At 38.9% G+C, this 22,813-nt stretch overlaps 1 protein-coding gene across 1 annotated transcript; it reads right to left on the bottom strand.

Moving 5' to 3' along the window:
• Nucleotides 1-4,989: 4,989 nt before the first annotated feature.
• Nucleotides 4,990-11,211, bottom strand: rps17 (ribosomal protein S17). Its single transcript, XM_042062103.1, has 5 exons — nt 11,143-11,211; nt 9,435-9,586; nt 9,230-9,335; nt 8,037-8,102; nt 4,990-5,110 (listed from the first exon to the last, which is right to left on the bottom strand). Exons 1-5 carry the CDS (start codon nt 11,143-11,145, stop codon nt 5,033-5,035), a joined length of 405 nt encoding a protein of 134 aa, XP_041918037.1. The 5' UTR covers nt 11,146-11,211; the 3' UTR covers nt 4,990-5,032.
• Between the last annotated feature and the right edge of the window lie 11,602 nt (nt 11,212-22,813).

Here is a 22,813-nt window from a genome sequence, read left to right as displayed (position 1 = left end):
CGCAAGTTCAACAGCAAACAGGACTTTTCAGCACGTATCAAACCACGTAGGCTAGCCCAATGAACGCCTATGCAAATAGACAAAACACTCACATCAAAGCAGGGTGACTTCTTCAGATTTGCGAGTGCTGTCAAATCGATACAGTTTGCTCATATAGTCTAGTGGTGTGGTGGTGAAGTGTCATGCTGCGTTCAAGAGCGTAGTGTAGGTCTACGTCCCGTAGTAGCCTATATTTTAATTTAACATCTTTAATGGTAAGAGATCGCACAGGGATGGACAATGAGCGGTTGTTTAAGATTAAATTACAATGCCAGACACCTTCAGATATGAGAGACCCCCTGAGGTTTTTGACTTTGTTGCTTTCATGGGAGCCAGTCCTCACTCTATAGGAGCTCGGCTCCCTCAGGCTCCCACGTAATTCGAGCCCTGTTTTTTGGCTTTCTTTTAATCCTACTGAATTTGTAATTATGTATCGGCCGTGCTAATACCGATAGTATGTGGGTGCCTGTGTGTGTGTGCTTTTTTAGACCCCCCCATGGATGAAATTCTACGAAACTTGGCATACCCCAGAGAGTGATTATGGGCCAGATTGATGTGGGCCCTTGAGACCAACATACCATAAAAGATTCTTCATCCTCAGTGCCACGGTTCAGGTAGTTATTTAGTTATTTTACTCCCCGTGGGGCCCAGCAGGAGGGGGGGGAGTGGCCCCCGGGACGAAACAAAATTTTTCCGTAAAAGTCTAGTGGGGCTACATACCCACCAAATTTCATGTGCCCCGGTGGTTCGGTGTCCCGGGTATCGTTGACCAAAAATTCAGGAAGTAGATGACGAAAAACTTTGACAATCCCTATGACCGCTTCGCTAGCGGCGGTCATAATAATAAAGGTCTGCTATTAAATAAAGCAATTAACTAAACAAATAACTAGAAATTGTCATTCTTACTAATTTTAGCTATACAATTGTCGCTTAGAATGACGGTTTTTATCTTGGGTTAGATGTGCGAAAGGCGCCGTTGCTTACAAACAAAAAGGTCGATTGGATGGTCAAAATGTCCAGGATTTTTGACAGACACAGGTGGCAACCCTAGAGTGGGGCCACTTTTCAGCCCGGGAGTTTCAGGTCCAAGACCGGCCCACTTTTTTAGTGGTGGTGGAAATTGGATAAATAAGACAACACCGCTCTTACTATCCTGTAGTTTAGAAATAAAGCATTAAATGTAACCCACAATTCCACTAAGAGGCCTATTGAACTATTGTTTACATGTTTTTTCTGCATGGGTCAGCTATCATGTTGTTGTTTGGTGATTTACTCCTTTACTACACCCACTTCTAAACAAACAAGGCATATTTGATCATGTAGCCTACTGCCGTCATATACTGTTCTTTCTTACATTAAATAACTTTAATTCATATGGTTAACTCTATTATCCTTTCTACTTGTCTAGTTATAGCTAATTTCGGGCTCATCATTTTCAGCGGGGGACTGGCTGATCTGCTGCTCAGAGGCTACTTTTGTTTTTAGGCCTACTGCATACACAGATCAAGCTTGAGATTTGTTATCCATATTTGCATAATATTTGCAAAGTATATGAATCGCCATATTGGATGATACAAAAAGGCTAATATTTTAATTAATTTAATATGTTGCTTGCGAATAGGTTAACAACGATACAACGTCCAGTATTAGCCCAATAATTACGCCGCTAATAATCTATGTCTCTTTACCAGTTACCACATGTCTGTCCGGAAGCTGTATCTGGAAGCTTGGCACATTTGGCAGCATTTCCCCTCAATACTTTTCGTCTTTTTTACCTGGCCTTTTCAGTCCCTCATGGCCTCTTTGTACCATCCATCCTCCCTCACTCTTATCACCACGGTAGGGCCGGCCCGGCTATGGTATCTGAGAATTTTTTTTTAGAAAAGACGGGCTATATGGACCCAACCAACTCTTCTTGGGAGGGGAAAACAACCCATGCAGAGGCTGCGGTGTTAGGCATAGAATGTGAACGTGTGTAGCCAACTTTAAGAGAAGATAGATCAACGTGGCAAATGTCAATATTTTTTTTCCCTCGACCGGCCCAAAAGTGAAGCGGCCCACCGGGAATTCTCCCGATTACCACTCCGGGCCTGGGTTTGCTGATGGAAGATATAGGACACCTGTCTACGATGCACCCTAATCACCAGGCTAGGACATTTCTGCTTGCTAATTGGGGTTTTCTGCTGTTCAGTCGCTCACAGTCCTTGGTGGCCCTGTCAGCTGCTTAGTAAAATGTTGCATTAAGACCACAAAAAGTCTACACGAAATAAATGTGAGCAACTGAGCTTTCATTCCCAAACACTCACTACTATGTGCAGTGCCAAGTTTGACGTTGTTTGGATTAGTAGGCCTAATGTATATTGTTAAATGTATTGTAAAAGCAGCACACATTAGCTTTCTCCGCTACTACCCCTCTTACACAGCACAGAGCAAGACCAGGGTGGGACCAGAGACTGAGGGGGTAACAGTTTTGGCAGCACTGAATCATTACAGGTCAAAATACAAGATGTTTGGATGATTATCATGTCCAACATCAACAATTATGGCTCCCTGTTTGCAGTTTGCTTGCATAAAATGATTCCGCTGATTTTGCTACAACACGCCAACAAACACGAACATACAGTGTCTATTCAAAACAACGAAAAAATGATGTGCAATAAACTGACAATTGTAATAGCACAGGCCAGAGGGGTAGATAAAACTTCTCTCTATGGCTCTGGCCCAGGCTATTTTGGACTTGAGACTTTGAATAAACAAACGACATGAATGAATGAATGAACAAACAAACTGACTGTAAGGTCCCAAATTAAAACAAGCGATATGCTAACTGTCCTGAATTTAGGGACATTTCAGAATGCCACACAGCTACAGACAACGATTGGCAGACAGAGCGAGATGTCACTTATGCTGCCTACCAGAGACACACACACACACACACACACACTCACATACAAGCATACACAAAAGTTGCAAGAGTAGGGGGTGGAGTAGGAGACTGACAAGCAGGAGAGGATGAACAGGACTGAGCGGTGGTCATATTTTGTACCACTATGCGGTACACCTAGTTTACTGAATTGTTGCTGCTTCAACTTGACAAGAAACTATGCAGTAGATTTTCACCTTTCACACTGTCCGTACACACCATCATTCATCATGGATATTTTGTGTCTACAAATATGTATGCACTACCTCAACAAGCAACAATAGACCCACAACATAGCCCCCCTGGGAGGACAGTCATAATTGACTCAGTGATAGGCAATGATGGTGTCTATACTTTCTTTAATGCATTGCTTCACTTGGAAGTCTAACAATAGACCGTAGATGTATACTTTGGTGACAGGTGTGCCTTTGTGCGTGAAGATGCCATTTTCCATGAGAACTATTTCTGTCAGAGTCAAGCAGCAAAGAAAGAGTCCACCAAAAAGGCTTTTCTCCCAGAAAACTCCCAAATTGGTCTGACCATTTAACTTTCAGAAAATCACAGATCCATTAGTTTAATAAAACCTGAATTGGGGAGTGTGCGTGCACTGCATAGCTACTCCCGCAAGCAAGCAGCCTAGTTGAAAGCTTGAGAACTAGCTTTTGCCAAGCTGGTAAGATTTTTTTTAGATTTCACATCAGATACTGTTATTGAGTGTAGCTGATACACAATAAATCACTTGTGTCCTCAGAACTTAATCTAACAGAGGAACTGTACATAAACTGGCATGCAGTATGTAAGGTAAAAGCAATGACCGAAATCCAGTGTTACAATTGGTATGCAACATGTTAAATATGTAAGCAGTGATTATGATGCAGGGTATGGCTAGCATTTCACACTGCAAAAAACAAAGTTGCCCATCAACAAGGGGGCTATACATTATCATTAATACCTTTGTCTATATCTTTAAACTCTTTGGTAGCAGTGCAGTATAATCTTTTCTTTTTGTTTTACCCTCCCCCCAGCAATGCAAGTCATATGCTAATTAGATTCCAAACAAACCACCCACACAAGTAATCTCACAAAACCAGGTCCTATGCATATTCAAGCATAATGGCTTGTAAACTACAGTATGTACAGTAGTTGGTCTCAGCTCCTGAACATATCTTATCTATTTGTAGGCTACATCTCATAAGTCTGCATTTATTTATCCGGTCATCTTTGGTCCTCCATATTCCATTCTGTAACATGCAGCTACAGCCCTCATTTGGAGCTTCCATGTTGTCATTCATATGAATATATAAACACTGCAATGCTGCATCATCGCTTTTTTGGACAAACTTCCCATTTCCACGGAGACCAAACGTGAAGTCATGAGATGGACTTAGTTGTGGACAGTAGGCTACAGGAAGCAACGGAGGGATATACAGTGGTGTGCATAAATTGACTAGGAATAATAAAATAATCTCTTGGAAATTGATCGTATTAATGCCTTAATAAAAAAAATGCCAAAAAACAACAACCGTTAAGGACACAATTTTCTTTGTGAATGAATAATGTATCATACATAAATAAATGTTCATCATTAAAAGACCAGGTGGATGGATAAGTATAGAAACCCTTGTTAAATTCTCAGAGGCCGGCAGATTTTTTATTTTTAAAGGCCAGTTTAAAATGGATGGATGGATCCAGGATACTGTGAATCCTGATAAAGTTCCCCTGGCCTTTGGAATTAAAATGGCCCCACATCACATACTCTTCACCATACCTAGAGATCATGGTTTTATTTCAGTTAGCCTAATAGCTCAATGCAAATCAAACGAGCCATTAGGCTAACTGAAATAAAACCATGAGTCAGGCAGCACCAATTTTTCTGATTTCTCAGATTATCTCTGACCGACAGTATTCTGTGAACCGTGTTAAAATTCGCCAGATTTCTCCTTTAAGTTGTCCCCAAGTGTAGGAATTATTTTCCTCTCATAAAACACACACACACACACACTCAACAAAAACACCACACAATTATGTTTGTTGGCATTAAATGTTACCTTTATTGAGTTTACAAAACAACTAAACCCCTCTTGGTGTCTTAAAATTCATTCCAACAGTTGGCTGGGTAACCTGAAGATTGGAGAGGCTGCCAAAGTCCTGAGGTAGGAAAAACAAAATCAGAATTTAACTTCAAAATGTAAGACCACCCACTGTAATTGAAGTTCAATTACAATTATGTACCCATAGTGGGGAGGTGTAGAGGATATGAAGGGGAATCTGAATCAATTCATTACTTGCTGAGTATTCTTCAACACAAGTATTGATGAGCATGACCATACATCTCACGAGTTGAACGTTTTAGCAATGTCAGAATTGATTTTTCACTAGAGCCTTATTGAATCTTTTAAAAAAGTATTTCCTCAGATTCTGCGTTTACCATTTTACTTTTTCAGTTTCAAGGCTTCATGATTATCAAAATCAATGATCGTCAAATTCATCGATTCCAATTTAACCATGACACTTGTCTTGGACCAATCAACACATGTTGCAACAATAGCATATAAAACCGTAGTCATACATAACACATCATCCACAGAATATGAACAAAATATGCAAATATGCTTGATGAAACACATTCAGTCAGAGAAACTTATGCAATAGTATATACATAATCTTCCAGTGCTTGTATTTCTAGAGGCCTCAAAAACACTGTAGGTGTTCCACTGTAGGCTACTGTGCTTTAATATGAACCATTTCACACCCCAGTCCACTGCTGCAACCAGGGGCGTCATGCAAGCCAAAATTCAGGGGGGGGGGGGGGGGGGGGGGTTGTCATGTTACTGGGGGGCGGGGGATTTCTCCCCCTGGAAATGTTTTAATTCTGGCTGCTAAACATACCATTTCAATGCAGTTTGGGAGGGACAGAAATACCAGCAGCAAGCAAGCAGCAACCCTCCTCTATCTGAGGACTAAGCTAAAGTAGGCTATCTATTTTGTAAGTTAACGTAAAACACATAGGTTGGTCAAAGAACTGTAAGCTCAAATTTAGCTCATTAAAGTGTAAGCTCATTAAAGCATGTTTAGACACACATATTTACACTTAGGGCTACAGTACCATTGCAGTTATGATTTGATTGATATGTGACCTAAGAACAATCTTTACATTAAAAAAAGGTGTTGAGGTCTGACTTTGTGGTGCTCAGAAATTAAATTTTAATCTTGATTCAAGGGCTTTGAAAGACGTTTGACAGGTTTCAGTGCTGAGTAGCTTCTAAGGTTAACACAAAATATTTGAATATTTTACTACTAGTAATATATTTTTCATTACAATTATGGCAAGCAAATTGAAGCAATAGGCTACCTCATTTGTAAGTTGCTACCTGCAAATCATGAGCAAGTGACCTGATAATAGCCTAAGTTATGAGCACATGAGAGAGACTATTATACTTTCTTGCCCTCTACACCAGGGTCATAGCGATGCTATTTATATAAAACAACTTTAGGCCTCCTTTTGAACAGGTAGCCTATCCCTTTTCACTACATGGATTAGCTGCCAGATACGTGAAGAGAACAAGTGGAGGAACATCCAACGCAATGCCTTGGTAGGCCTAATGTTATAGGTAGGATTTTGTTCTCACCCCTCGTTTCTATGAAACTGGAAACAATTGAACCAGGAGACTCTGCCAAATATTTGTAACAGTAGCCTAGGCTACGTTACACTGACACCATGTAGGATAATGTTAACGTAATGTTCTGAATTCGCGGCCAACATCAAATCCAGAGTTCTAAATTTTTGATCACCAAGTCAAAATTTCCTGGTCCACCACACATAATTCCACTACTTTCTATTGCTTAGCTAGACTACTTACCAGTAGTAACTAACACCATTGACTGTATCTGTTTAAACTAACAGTTCAACTGTTCAAACTGTAGCCTAAAGTTAACTGTAACAGTTCCAACACAAGCAAAACATAGCGAGCTCAATGCGCGTGCAAGTTATGGGAACATACAGACACCAATTTCAGGAAAAAGGCTGATGTTGACCGGTCTTCAGCTATTTGAGTCGTTATAGGCTCTGGCTTATTATGGAGCATAATAGGAACAAAGTTATGATCAAAAAAATTATCAGGGAGGAAAAATCCGAGGGGGGCACGTGCCCCCTTTATTTCAATGGGCATGACGCCACTGGCTGCAATTGCTGTTAGTGTGTTTGATTGTGCACAAGCAAGCACAGAGTTTAAGTCCATGCGAACAAAGAGGAAGGTTTGAGTCATAGGCTCACTGTGTCTGACTAGAGATCAGTTAATTTCTCAAAAGCAAGGCTACACCTGTTTGTTCTCGTAATTGTAGGCTAAGCACCTAGTTTTTTTAAATTACTCCTGAAACGAAATGCTCCATTGGTTTAATATAAAATATAGGGTTTACTGTAATCCATGACTTTTCCCTGACACAAACACAAAAAAAGAATTGTCCTACTATATAATGAATGGGACAATATGCTGACCAAAGATTTCTGAGCAGCTGCAAAGTGTTCATGAATCTTACTATTTTAGAGCGGGAAATTAATAAATGGGCATTGAATAAACAAAGTTGGGTTAACCACAACTACTCAAGCAGGCAGTAAAGATAATAATCAGGGGCACGTTTCCCAAAACCATAGTTGCTAACTGTGTTAGCAACTTCGTTGGTTGGCAACAGGAAATTGCATTGCAACCAACAAAGTCGCTAACAGGTTAGCAACAATGGTTTTGGGAAACGCACCCCATATATATACACCGATTCTTTGTGGATTTATTTGTATTAATGTATTTTGGAAGGTACATTTTAAACTGCTAAAATAAAATTCCCTGATATTCTATGACTGGAATACACTTTCCAAAATTCCATGACCTGTGGGAACCCTGTGTAATAATGCATCCCTATTTGCTTGCTTAAGGAGATGCCTGCAGTGGCCTCTACTGTCAGTGTGGGAGGGGATAAAAAAAGGAAAATAAAAAAACTCAAGTTGTGTATGACTCATGATGGCATTACATGTGAACTTGTTCTATGTTATCAGCTAATGCACATTTACTCAAGATCTTACCAGCATCTTAAGCATCTCCTTTGTGTCAGGATCCACTTCAATTATCTCCTGATCCAAAGCAGACACCTGCAAAAAGTAGTCAAAATGTCAGTTCATAGTATTTTACAATGAAAGGGCAAAGATGACCATAGCAGCAACAAACAAGACTGAATCCAGAACAAGCATAGAAAGCAATTCCTATCAAAACTACTAATAACTATATATCTTGGTAAAAATGTGATCGTAAACTGCCAAGTCACAACATCAAACATCAGAAAACGTAGACCGACAAACTATAGGCCCAGAGCTGCAAATCATTAATACGGTTGAATTTTTTTTTTACACTATTGTGCATGTATGCCATTATAAAGCAGTCAATGCTTTCAATGAAAGCCCTTTCCACAATATGTTTCCAGTGAAATCTGTTGACTGATGACAAATATAAAACAGTTCATTATAACTAACTACAAATGCAATTTCAATGTTTCATTCCGCTACTTGGTTAGGACACATTGCTTGCATGAGAAAAAAGCTAAGCAGCTTTCAGCCATTACTTTGAGAATTTTTCTTAATGGCAAGTGGAGACAATATTTGGGCCTACTCATTTTTATCAAATTTCATTGTTTGAATGTTAGCAGGAAACAATGGGTTACTTTGGTGTGGGACTAGGCTAAAATATGCATAAATTAGGCTACTGATGAATAATGACATTATATTCAATTCTGACTAACCAACAGTCCTCACTGGGATAACCAAAAAAAAAAAAAACAACTAGTGATGTTTGACTCCACTTCGTTGTAGGCTAAATAGGCCTGTAGTAGACTATGATTATCTGCAGCTCTGCAGGTTGCGGATTTACTCGCAAACGTGCACATGCATTCAGCTCTCTACCAACTGTAGCCCATGTTGTGCCTCCGCCTTTGATAACACCCACATTAACTAGTAGCCAACCATGTATAGGCCATCTTGATTGAGATTTCTTCATTTTCATTATCTAACGCTTCGTAATTTCACCACATTACAATCCACTGGCCTCCAGTAGCTTTCTCACTCCCCGTACACTTTCAGCTGTCTTGTCTTCTCGCTTTCCTACAAGAACGTGCAACGAATCCCACCCTACTCTGCTTTTGATTGGCTAAACGCTTTTGTTTGTTAGGTTAAAAGCAAGAGCTGCCATTGGTAGGTGAATTCACTACCACTAAGACTTCACTCACCTCTGGGACATAGTTATCCCTTCTCTCCCTTTCCTCCTCTTGGAGTTTGATGGAGATACCCCGAACTGGTCCCCTCTGGATACGCTTCATCAGATGAGTGACATATCTTCAGAGGCAGGTACATACGCAAAAACACAAAGATCACCATTAGAAGACCAAAAACCTCCTTAAAAATATGAAAGATTAAATCTAATTCAGCACTCACCCTGCAATTTTGTTGCGAAGCGGCTTACTAGGAATGATGGCAATCTCCTCGCAAACTCGCTTGTTGGTATGGAAGTCATTACCAAGTCGCGTGTAGTACTTCTCAATGATGACCCGGGCTGCCTTCTTCACAGTCTTAGTCCTGACGCGTCCCTAAACAGAACAATTCAGTTGATGAGGCATGTTGTCTAGATTTATTGTTAATTACATTTAAAATGTTCTGTAGCTCCATGAAAAAAGGACGTTAAATGTTAACTATTTGAATACACTATAGTTAGTTAGATATAAAAATTACTTCCAGTCTAAATTGTCATATTTTACTGTGGTGAGAAGGAAGATGGTAAACTGTCCAATTTGATTTCATAAGGTCTTCACACACACATAAAAACCTACACTAGACAATTGGAGGCTAAGGTGATGTCCACTAACCAGAACATAAGCCTAGACTCTGGAAACATGAGAATAGGCATGAGTCAATAAGACACCAGAGTCAAACTGGGTAAATGCAACAGTTACATATAATAACGCACTACTTTCATATTTATGTTACGGTATATTTCCTGGTGTTCTGTAAAACAATTCCACTCCTTAACTAAGGCAGATAGCAATCCCGCTACAATCCAGAGTGATTGTGAAAGGTACAGTGAATAACCATGTTGCCTTACTTCATAGTTATTGTTTCATAAACATCAATTAATTTCACTCCTACTGATTGAAGGCACAGATGCATCATACAAAAGTATCTATTGACAAATTACACGCATTATATTTCTCAATCTCATATGAGCTTACCAGCCTCCACCAACAACATAGTTGATGTTGATGAAAGCTACTTCTTAGCTCACTCCTTTTTCAATTTAAATTACTGCAACTTCTTTTAGGTTGCATACCTGAAGGAAAGTCGAGGAGTAGTGTCTGGACAGCCAGAGGGAAGGCAGGCATATCTACCTTTCCTTCACATGATCAAACACCATGAAAAGTGAAAGAGGATGCGATCAATCTAGCCTTAATTGCACTTAAATTACGTTAAATTGCACATCTGTCTGACCGGGAATACAGTTCCTAACCCAAGAGTTGATAGTGAGGTTTCAACAGTGAATCTATCAAACCGTCAAGAACAGACACAGCTAATAATAATAACTCGTATCCTTACATACAACACTAACCACTAAAACTCTGACCTAAAGTTTGTTGAGCAACAGGAACATAAGACATTAATGTTAGACCGCGCACAGGTGTTACATTATACCAATGTGAGCACGTTTCAATTTCTGAATGGCTGTTAATAAGCTCAATAACGACGGCGCTAACACCAACGTTAGCTAACAGCTCCATTATTCGTGGGGATAACGTTACAGACGTAGTGCTTTCTGAACAGACGCATACAAACAATTTGCCTCGCCAGGTTTGATTACACAAATGTCTATGTTGACAGCGCATACAATACATCGACACATCACAAGCAGAAACTGTCGTAGCTTCAGAACTAATTGGCTAGGCCATGTAACGTTAGCGTTTGAGGCTTGCGAATACAACATGACATCGTATGCGTTGTAGTTACATTTTCAATCAGAAATACAGACACAAAGCTTAACTTAAGGATAAACATGACTTGTGCGATGTTACAAATATGTACTAAGGGTCCAAAAATAAAAAATATAACAAGGATGGCGCTAGATTGCTTAGGTGATAAATGTCTCACTACTTACCATGTTGGCTACCAGTTTGGGAAAAGGAAATCCAGCCTTGCCGGACGGAAGTTTATAGATAGAACCGGAAATAAAAGGGTGAAATTATAAATCACATTCACGATGCTGCCACCTAGTGGACTGTAAGTCATGTAAGTCACTGTTACAGATGGTAGGCTATTTCATGTGTTTCCCGAAAAAAATGCGTCACAACATTCAGATCTAAATCTACTGTAGCCTTGCAAAGTAGAATAGGCCCTACCAGAGCCATATAAAGGTATATGGCTCTCTGCCCTACATGATGAAAGATTTGCATATTTCATTAGAGTTCTGACTTGAATAGCAAAATGACAGTCAGCCTACTGTTTGCCTTGCTTTCAGAATGATGTAGCCTAGGGCTACACAATTGCTTGAAAAAGAAGGGGAATGAGGAATAGTTATTCACAACACTATGTATTTTCATGACTAGAACAGATGTACTGACAGGGTTTTGATGTGACATGTGACAGAAATGTTCTCATCAGTTTTTTGTCTTAATTTACAACATACAACAGAGTTGAATTAATTTTCCATATTCTGTAAGTTGCTAAACCCTATTATGAACGGTCTTTGGCTGCAAGGCAACTGCACTAATGTTTTTTACACTTCTCTCATCTTCTCAAAGGAACATGGATTTCATTTCTTTGGTGTCTGACCAAGGCCCTTCGTCCTGGATTACTCAGTTTGGCTGAGCAGCCAGGAAGACTGTTGGCTGTTCCAAATTTTTCCATTTGAGAATAATGGAAGCTACCGTGCTCTTGGGCACTTTCAATGCTGCAGAAATTTTCTTGTCTCTCCCCAGATCTGTGTCTTCACACAACGCTGTCTTGCAGGTCTAAGGACAATTCTCTTGACTTTGTGGCTTTTTTTATTCATTTAGGCACAGGTGGATTCCAATCCAATTGTAGAAGCATCTAAGGATCATTGATCGAAGTAGAATGCACCAGAGCTTGATTGCAAGTGTCATATCAAAGGGTCTGAATACTTATGTAAATGGAATATTTCAGTCTTTTATTTTTTTATAAATTTAAAGCAATCCAAACACTTGTTTTTTTGTGGAGTGTTGGAGCATTTGTGTGTTGATTGATGAGCAAAAAAAAAAAATTGAATCCATTTTAAGATGAGGAAAACTTGAAAGGGTCTGAAAACTTTCCAGTTGCACTGTAAATACAACAGGTGAGGTGCATATTTAAAGCGAAGCGGAGGAGAACTACATTGTACATTGCGGAGGAGAACCACATTGTACTGTAATTGCACTATTGTTAAGCAGAAGAGCCTGATCAGCTGGAGACTTCACTCACTGCCTTGCACAACTGACAGACTGAGAGTCATTTGTCCCCAGGGCCATTGAACTGTTCAATGCCTCACTTAAGGGAAGAGGAGAGATAGACTTCTCTGCATAGTCTGTCTGCCTCTTCACCCCCTCCATGTTTGGATACTGTCTGTCCCCTTAGCCACTTTTACCACTGTCTTTATGCCTCACTGTTTGCGTGCTATATTAGCACATTAGCACATATGCATAACCCCCCCTCCATGCCACAGCCGAACTGTGGCCACACTTATACATTTTCTTAAATAGTTAAATATATAGATATATAGACTTTACTTTACTTTTTTTCTGCATTGTTGCACTGTTGGACTTACTCATTTGCACTATCACCATTGCACTACCACCATGACACTCATTCACACAGAGCACCTTAGAGCACCTTACCATACCTTACTATGCACAGAGAATCACAGGCTCAGTCCCTGCCTCAGTCATTGCAAGCGCCTCTGATTGATTAATCACCACTATGTGGATACTGTTTTTAGAATTGATTTAGTTTTAGTTAGTTAGTATAATTTGTATTTTAGTATATTTAGCATATTCTTTATCTTATACTGTCCTTATTGCTTAGTTGTGTTTTTATATACTTTAATTACTCTTTCTGCTGTTAAAGAGTGTGTTTGTGTTGTCTGTATGCTGCTGAGACCTTGAATTTCCCCTGGGGATCAATAAAGTATCTATCTATCTATCTATCTGAGAATGCCGCTTCTGAACCATACCATGACCACAGCTAGTAGAATAACCTACATTAACTAGAGTGGTAGCAATCATTTGTGGTGACCGCAGCCGTTAAAGCAGAAAGAGCTGCAGAAACTGGACCAGGTGACAATTAACAGTGCTTTCTTTGTTAAACACAAGGCTCTGCAGTGTTTTAATTTCGGTGTCTGATCCTGTTGGTGAACTACAGTTGAGTAAGCACACTTTGCATTTTCTCCACGGAAATGTTGTAGTTCATTATTATTTTGCGAGTAATACACCACACTTAGATTAAAGAGATCTAACAATCAACTTAAAATATAGCTTACATGATGTGGCTGTGTAATAATCAAACATGCAAATAAATAAAAATAAGTAGCCTAAATAAGTAATTTAGTAAACTAGTGCAGTGCTCGTAGGCCAATTACATGCCTGCAGGTAGGCCTGCTTTAAAAATAGGATGATAGGGAAAAACATCATTCCAGCTAAGCGTTCAATAATGAATACTGAATATTATAATATACATGTGCAGTGAACAGAATTTAAGCATGGCTGCATGTGACATTTTTTGTATGTTTAGCCTATTGAGTAACTTAATAGAGAAGACGATGGTTCGTCGAACCATTTTGCGTAGGCTAATGATGCATCATCATATGAAATTTGCTACGATTTGTATGCTCTGTCTGCCACTCGCTTGAAATGCTTTGCATGTGTGGCATTCTGAAAATTACCTAAATTAGAGACCATTATCACTCGCTTCAATTTGGGACCTTGCAGTCAGAATTGACATATTATAAGTCTATAGACAGTCCAAATTAGCCTGGGCTATTCGAAGTGTCAGTTTATTCTACGTCATGTTTTACATTGTTTTGAATACATGGATTTCTATGGGACGTCACGAAAACATGCGTGCGCAACCAAGAGGCAGAAAGCACCATAGAACAGCATAGAGCAATGCAAAAGAGCAAAAGAATAAAATGAGTTTTTGTGCTGAAAACTGCACCAATTCGAAATCACGATGGTTAGAGAATGTTAAATATGTTCAATATCCCTAACGGAATGCATGAATTCGCCAAAAATGACAAAATAAGATGTTATATTAATAATGCAAATGAACGGCAAACTTTGAAATATAGTCTGAAATGAGATGTTATTATCATTGAGACAACAGGGGTATACAAAAAAAAAACGATTGTAGCTTACAGCAGCCGACTATTTATGTTAAGTTTATAACCTTGTGGACGGCCTCCAAGCGTCTTCGGCCCCACGGCTGTGCACGCACTTTTACTGTCTATGTGCACGCATCTAGTTTTGTAAACGGGAAATCCGTGTATTCACCCCTTGCAGACACGTGACTTAAGTCACGTGACGGCTCCATGCTGGACGGCAAAAAGATGGGAGACGGATGGCAAATTACATTATGTCATAAAGATTATGATGAACTGAACACCATTACTATAACATCTTTGTAGTTCAATGTATTGCTGTTTGGGGTCTGATAGTCAAAGAAGATGCCAGTGGTGTTGTTAGATGAAATGGGTCATGATCGCAAATGTAAAGTTATTAAAACTGGTGGTAACAGCAAGGGGAGATAACGTTACGTTAGGCTACTGTAATTAACATTATGGTAAATGAACACCCATAAGTATTTCTGGACTAAAATATTGCAAAGCGATTTGGTTACTTTATTTGTCTTGCTTTTATCAGTTGTAACATAGTCAAAACGTTAAGAATGTCATATCGGAACATGAAATAATAACTAGCTGCCACACTTAGAAGCTAGCTATTCTAGCTAACGTTTATCGTAGCTCATAGTGCTAGGGCTAATGTAACTCGTCAGTTTGTACGTTGCCCAGCGAATAAACTTACTTCTTACATGTCTTAAGTTAAAGAATTGAAAGAAATAGGAAATTTAAAAAAAACTTGAACGGTATTATCTGTTTACATTCAGATCTTGCCAAAGACTTTGCCTAAGTGCTATCTGCCGTCCTGTTCAGAGTCTATGGTTGCTATAGCAACCGCTGCTGTGCTTCATACACTGAGGAGATAAGCATGCAATTGTGGTTGAAATACTCCCGAAACACAAAGAAAACAAACCAAAATATATCTATGCAAGAACATAGGATGTTGTTGTATTCCAAACAATAAGCCAACAGTCGTGGAAGGGCATTACTACGGTTAAATCTCACTATAATCTCCTAGCTGTGCGATATGTCCCATTACAACCCATTGATTTGATTCGTGTTCTTGCCGTCCACTAGGCTATTTTGCTGTGGCGCGAACAAAACGTGACGTCACTTGCAAGGGGTGAATAGCAACTGCCACCTGTGTTTGTTGGCGTGTTGTTGCAAAATCCGCGTAATCATTTTCTGCAAGCAAACTGCATACCGGGGGTCTTTATTGGGTAACACTTTACTTGACAGTATCGACATAAGAGTGACATGACACCGTCATGACACATGAACCCTAACCTTAATCCTAAATCTACGTACACACCGCTGCCGACTTGAGCTTCCAAAGAAGCTCGGGTCGCCTTGTCAAGGACGCTTGTCAAAAAAGTACAGGGAAGCTTTGCCTGCTCTGACGTGGCAGCATTCTACGCTCTATCTTACTACTTTATTTTTATTTATTTATTTTTTATATTTTATTTTTTATGCCTTTAATTTGATAGGACAGTAGAGAATGACAGGAAGCGAGTGGGGGAGAGAGTCGGGGTGGGATCCAGAAAGGACCACCCCGTACGGTGCAGGTGCCCCAGCTACTTTATTTAAAGGCCATCTATTCCGATTGGTTGCTGGTCATTGGTCACTGAACCGTGTCATAGCTCATTACCATAAAGTTGACTTACTTTCAACTTTCTGCTTAACGCTCAAGACGCCCCAAAATGCAACACCAACGGATTTGCTGCTTCTTGCAGCTGAGAGAAGCCGGCTTCCATTGAAAATGAATGACTTCCTGAATCTTTGGAAGCTCATGTCGGCGATGGTGTGTACGTACAGTAAACCTAATCCTAACTTATGACAAAAATGAAATGTCACTTAATAACAGAAGCGTTTTGTCATAAATTACTTGTTTATGACATGTTCATGACAGTGTCATGTCTTATGTCGATATTGTCAAGTAAAGTGTAACCCTTTATGGTTGAGGTCAGATATAATGATCATCCACACATCTTGAACTCACTTAACCTTTTACGCATGTAGCCTCACTGATTCAGTTCTGCCAAAGCCCCCTTCTATCCTTTTTGGTAGCCTACAGTGCTGTGAGAGAGGGAGTGGCTACAGTAGAGTGGCGAAAGCCAATGTGTGCTTCTTTTACCATTTAACAACAAATTTTGCATTTCTTACCCAAACGTCAAACTTGGCACTGCACTTAGCAAGTTTGAAATCAATCGGACGAACAGTTCGAAAGATATGAGAGACACACTGACAAACAGACGTTCCAGTCATTAATAAATAAGTAAATGGAGACTGAGCATGAATTTGTACAGATGGCTAAAAGTCAGGACCCTTGTTCAAACACTTTTTAATTACAGTACATAAAAACAGGTGCAAACTTGAAGTTTCCCTTTAAGTGTGGGAATACAAATTTAATTTGAAATATTACAGGTGACAATTCACACCAGCCTTCAGGAAAAAATAGGCGTTTAAGATAGAAAGAATAAGGACCTTTATGTTGTCAAAAAATACAAAAGGAATGAAAAACAGTTTATTCACAACTGAAGTCCTTGACAAGGTTAAATCATTCATGTATTTTCAAGACATTCATATGTTAACACAATATTCATAATACATAAGGCCATCCTTAAAAATATTTTAGTTTGCCGTAACCTGACCAACCCTAGCAATTTAGGACCGACCCAAATATTTTTTTTTCCCTTTTAATCCGACCGACTTGCCGGTGTAAACTTACGTTAAGACCGACCAATTTTTTTTTTTACTCTTCAAACAACTATACAAATCGAATAAAATAATATTAATTATATTTTAGTAAGTATTGTGAATATACATTTCCTACATACAAACATAGGCTATGTTCTTTCTTTTAAATAAAAACCTGTGGCGTCATCTATGATTATGTTTACACCATTGGTTTATGGTGGTCAATGGTTCGTGCTTGTCTGTAATGATGGCTGCAGCTTCATTTAAGAAAATGTTTGCGGTTACCGTTCAAAGTCATACGGGTTAGGGTACCATAATACATCTAAAAAACCATCTACCTACCTATCCATTTTTTTTTTGGGGGTTTTCTGCAAACTGCTGTTACTGCAAACAAAAATATTTTTTAGGATGGCCTAGCCTTGACATCACCGCCAGAGAAAGAGCAGGCAATGTACACTTGAAGTACTATGAAATTCTGCTCTCCACTCCAGGAAGAAAACCCTTTTCAGTCACAAAACAATGACAGTGAATTCTTAACAAATGTTTTCTACAATAACGAACAAACTATAGTCATAAAACAGAAAGTCCCTCAAAGAGAAAAGTGCCAGATGTGCAAATCCATTTACATCAGAGCTCTCTCTATTCTGCACATCTGTTCAGAACATAATAATTATAATTCCTGCCAGATAGGTAATTTCAAATTCCCAAATCACTGGAAGTTGAGGGGGCTTGCATTTGGTTTACTGGAAAATTCAACATTCTGTGAAATATTACAATCACTAATGAATAAAATCAGAGCAAATAGCCTCATATCCAGAATCTGAAATTATTGCATGTGCAAGAGTTGGTAGCTTTTCCTTAACAGGTCTTGCAGTTACATATCATTCAAATTCACTCCCAGCTCATGGACAGTCTAAGGGGTGAGTGGCAATCAGCTTTGAAATGTTACATTTCTCCCACGTTTTGGTACGAACTGTGTCATTTATGACACAACACACACAGACACACTTCCAAACAAACATTCACACATACAGTTGTATGCAAACGTTTGGGCACCATGTATATAGTATTTTTAAAAGAAACACAACCCCTGTAGAAAACAAAAAAAAATAAGGTAAGGGAATTTCTCCAACTGTTCAACATTAGACATAATGTTATCTGGTTAGATATTTTTCAACTCATTAGGACTGTGTTGATTACGATTCCGTTAACATTTTGTGGTGGTAGCATGTAACTTACAAACCTAAGCCCTATAAGCAACAGGATCTAAATGAACATATTTGATGCCCACAAAACAGGTTTTGTACAACCTCTTCTGCCAACCTCTTAACTGCTATTCTGTTATTCATATAAATGAATTAACTTTATTTTGTCATTACACCAGCAGTACAGTGGACAAATCTAAGGAACGAACTTCATCAACTTGTTGGATAGGCCTACCACAAGCAAAACTTTGAGCGCCTCACATTCTTTTTTCTTTGTTGTGTTCTGCTTGGACCTAGCGCATATAAATGCTAGTCGCATTGCAGTGTTCAAGTTACATCTTTCAATAGATAAACAATTGAATTCAAGTTCTGGGAGGACAAAAAGTCAAATCTGTGTGACCACTGACTTAGGCTTCTATGAGAAAATGTCACGGCAAACCACCATGATATTAAACATACAACACTGGCAAATTAACAGGTTCAAAGCCATTATGCTGTTATTAGCGGCTATGTTGTTGTGCGGTGAGGAGGTTATTTGAGGTGTGGCTATTAGTTACACACTAATGTAACATTCCTTGACCTATGAAAATAGCATTAACCTAGAAAGTGAAAACAGTTTGCTGTTTTTTCATTAAGAATAGTCAGAAATATTGAATAATCAGAGGTGGAAAAGTCCAGCTTCAAAAAGTAAAGATCCAATCGTGTATTAGTTCTTTTTAAAAAAAAAAAAATTATTAAGTATATTTTTGGGGCTTTTTGCCTTTTCTTCAGATAGGAAAGTGAAGACTGACAGGAAGTAAGTGGGAGAGAGAGGTGGGGTGGGATTGGGAAAAGCCCCACATACACTTTTGCCATGCAAAATATCAGTGCTGTTTTAAAACTGTTCTATATAATAGCTCCGACGCCCATGTCAAATTCATTTCACTTGATTATAAATGCTACAATGAAACTCCATCTCACTCTCAGGTTTTCATTGCAGCTGCTCCACACAACACGCATGTACGCACACACAAATAAGCGGTCAAATTCTAGCTACTGAGGTAGCTCAAAACACTTGCGAAAGCCCTCTCTTTTTGATGACAGTGGCGCAAGGTAACGTTTCAGTCAATAAAACACTGCTAACATTAGTGAACAGTTTTTGTGAGTGCTATACTTTGTTAATATTTTGGAAACTGTGAGTAAGGGGATGCAACCGCACTGCCTAGGCTATTGAAGTGCCACGAGGGCGCAGCAAATGAACTTCAGAAACAATATATCTCTAAGCTCACGATATTCAGACTGGCCCAAACAGCCCACCGGGAATCCACCCGAAGCTTCCGATTAGCCACTCTAAGCCTGCATTCAAAACATTAAAGAAATTAATTTAACAGATATTGCAACTGCATGCAAGGTTAACTAGGCCTACAGTATATCATGACGTTATTAAAGCTGGTTCCGAATTAGTCATTGAATCAATAGCTTTACTTTGATAGATAGAAGTATCTAACAACCTGTTAAAATGTACCAGAATTCAGGAAATTGTGTCTAGTTCATACATTGTTTTCTGGGGGAGACCCCCGATCAACTGTCCCACCCACTTTCAAAAAGCCTCCGACGCTCATGATCACACACCACCTTGCAAATGGTTCGAGTGATGGAATCACAAGGGGTCTTATCTATCTTTTAAGAATTAACTTCGGCCTGACTCAGCCCACTTTGTGTGTCTGACTTCGCTCTGGCCACAGAGCATGCACAGTCGGCAAAATACGCTGTCAAACTCGCACCCATTAGGCCCTATACTGGTTAAACCCAGACCCATTCACTTTATGAGTATGAGTCTGGGAGCTTTAGATTGGGAAAAATGTCCAATTATGTAAAACCATCCACTTTCTATAGTTGAAAAGTATAAAGGTTATGGAATGTGTACTAGTCAGTGCATATGCAATTCTGTAATAACACTGGCCAGCACGTGAGAAATCCAATCTGGTCCCGAGACTTTGAACACCGACAGAGTATGCAGAAGACTATAAAATAATCACATCTGTATTGCTTGCTTGTTTGTGTGTGTGTGTGTGTGTGTGTGTGGTGCCTTTAAAATAGCTTCTAAATTCCCTCGTAGTTTAACAACATTCAGACCAAAAGCTGAAAAGACCAGTTAATAAGTCACAAGCAATTGCACAGGCTTGATGGTGACTTGCAAAAGCTGCTTCAATGAATGGTCATTAAGCTCTAAATACAGAAAACAAACAAAAACAGAGGCACAACAAAGAAATACATTTCAACAACTCTCAAATGAGATCCAACCTCTAAAACAAAACAGCTCAAAACATGTCTTTAAAAGAAAAAAATATAGCAGTTTAAAGCAGAAAACTACTTTTCAAGTACTTTTAAAATTAAATCCACAGTTTGACACTCCTCACCATGGGGAAAAAAAACATACAGTATCACCTAAAACCTCTGATGGTGACATACTAGCTGTTCAAAAACAAATCTGTCTGATAAATTCTGTTGCTCTTTAGTATCCCCATATTTTGTCATTGTTTCAGCATTGGTCGCTAAAACACATTAGAAAGCAGCAGGTAGAATGTGGCCAAAAGTATGGATGTCCATACCAAATAATTAGACATTTCACTGTTAAAGCAAGTAGTTCACACGCTCAATATCTCAATATTATGTCTCATTATGTTTCATTTAAACAACTCTCCACTGCACTCCTAAAAATCTTTAAATATGAGGGACACCAGAGAATCCAACATATCTATGAGGTTGTCTCAAACCGCATACTTCCGTTAGTACACTGCTAGTGTGCACTAGCTTCTGTAGTGCCCTCTTTTCGATGGTTAGTATTGTCCCAAAAGGAACACTTATGTTAAAACACTTAATCGGAAATGGCGCCCGTTTAGTGCGAGTAGTGTCCATTGTTCCACACTGAACTTTTTTGACCGCTACTAGGGTACTTTCAGCGCACCGAGTTTTTACGTTAGCTGCACTATATACTTAAACTAAGTATTTGAAGTGTGCAAGTAGACGGTTTGAGAGACAGCCTGTGATTCGGGAGAGCACAACCCACCAGTGCAGTACATTAAAGGACAAAAAAGAACAGGCAGCATTAAAAGTAAACATTAGCTTAACAAAACAATCTCCCCACCACATAGCTCTTGGTTTTTCAGGTTTTTCAACAACCTATCGAAAACACATGGTAATCTTACCACAAACAATACAAATATTTTATCCATTTTACATTTTCTATACATTCAAAAAAAGTAAAAACATAAAAAATAAATACAAGGGGAACAATGCACAATCCTACAAGAGAGGCAAGGCAACAGTGTCATTTTGATTTCATTATTATTCATATTCTGATTTCATTTTGCATCCTCTAGAAACAATGCCGTGCAATATCTGCTCCCACACAAACTCTGAGAATTACAGTATTCAGGAAACCACTATTCGACCTCAGCTATACCAAACTTCCTGTGCTCATCACACTAAGACGTACAGGGAAGTTAACAGAAAGGTTGATGGGATTAGTAGGGTATGACCACAATTTAAGGCAAGATAGGCCTTTATGTTTAAGGCATTGACTTGGTACAGGCTCCAGGAGCAGGATAGTTTAAGGCAACTACGCGCCTCAACTCCCTAGATTATTCTGCCTTTTCCTTGTGTATCTCACCCCAGAAGACTGCATTCAGCCTTTTATTCACACAGATGAATCTATTAAAATTCCATTGGCACAATGGAATGGGTGCAAATGGTAAACAATGCACTAGCTTTTGCCTACTGTAATGCTTACCAAAGACAACAAATCTTTAAAGTTATATCGGTATAAAATGACCTAAACATTCTCATTGCTGTTATCAATCTGTGTGTATGTAATTAGTTCATTTATAATAAAATTATATAACACAAATATACTGTATGGACACCTCAGCAGCACAGACAGGGGGAGTGCTTTACAACAGTTCCCTAATTAAAGATAAGCCTAGGAATTTTACTACCAAACCAAAGAAAATCATGCCAGCAGGTCAAACATAATACATGGAGATAAGCTCAAGGCCATAATTTTAATGTATGTGCACCTATAAACAAGGCATGGCATGTATGAACAGGTCATACATGAATGAAACAGCATTCTGCCTATGGGGGTATATTTGTCTCATACAAATGTGTAAAATGCACATACCTCGATATACAAATATTACTTGATTCCTTGCTGTCAACATTCCTTACTTGAGACTTCTGCAGTGCTTTGTACTAGTATGTGTAGTAAATATATAGTTTGTAATTTGTAAAACACACACACATATATATATATATATTATGCTTTGTGTGTGTTGATATACAGTAAAATGGAATTTGTAAATCTGCATTTCTGAATGTGAAGTGTTGATTTTGCATTTGGAGATCATCCATTACATACTGTACATCCGGCATTGTGTGTGGATCAAGAGCTATTTGTGTATGGATCACATAATGTGAAAATAATGTCATATCTAAGAATTGTCACTGACCAGTTGCCATAAAACATGTTATCCTTAGAAAACATGTTATCCTTTAACCCA

The sequence above is a fragment of the Alosa sapidissima genome, chromosome 14 (assembly GCF_018492685.1).
Source record: "Alosa sapidissima isolate fAloSap1 chromosome 14, fAloSap1.pri, whole genome shotgun sequence".
NCBI lineage: Eukaryota > Metazoa > Chordata > Actinopteri > Clupeiformes > Clupeidae > Alosa > Alosa sapidissima.
The sequence above is the reverse complement of the archived record's forward strand: the minus strand, read 5'-3'. Positions and strand labels throughout refer to the sequence as shown.

Bases quoted from the DNA above. Each gene is read 5' to 3' on its own strand.
- rps17 (XM_042062103.1), bottom strand. The intron at 9,336-9,434 runs GTGAGTGCTGAA...CTGCCTCTGAAG, and splicing joins CTTCGCAACAAAATTGCAGG to ATATGTCACTCATCTGATGA. The intron at 8,103-9,229 runs GTGAGTGAAGTC...TACTTTTTGCAG, and splicing joins GGGATAACTATGTCCCAGAG to GTGTCTGCTTTGGATCAGGA.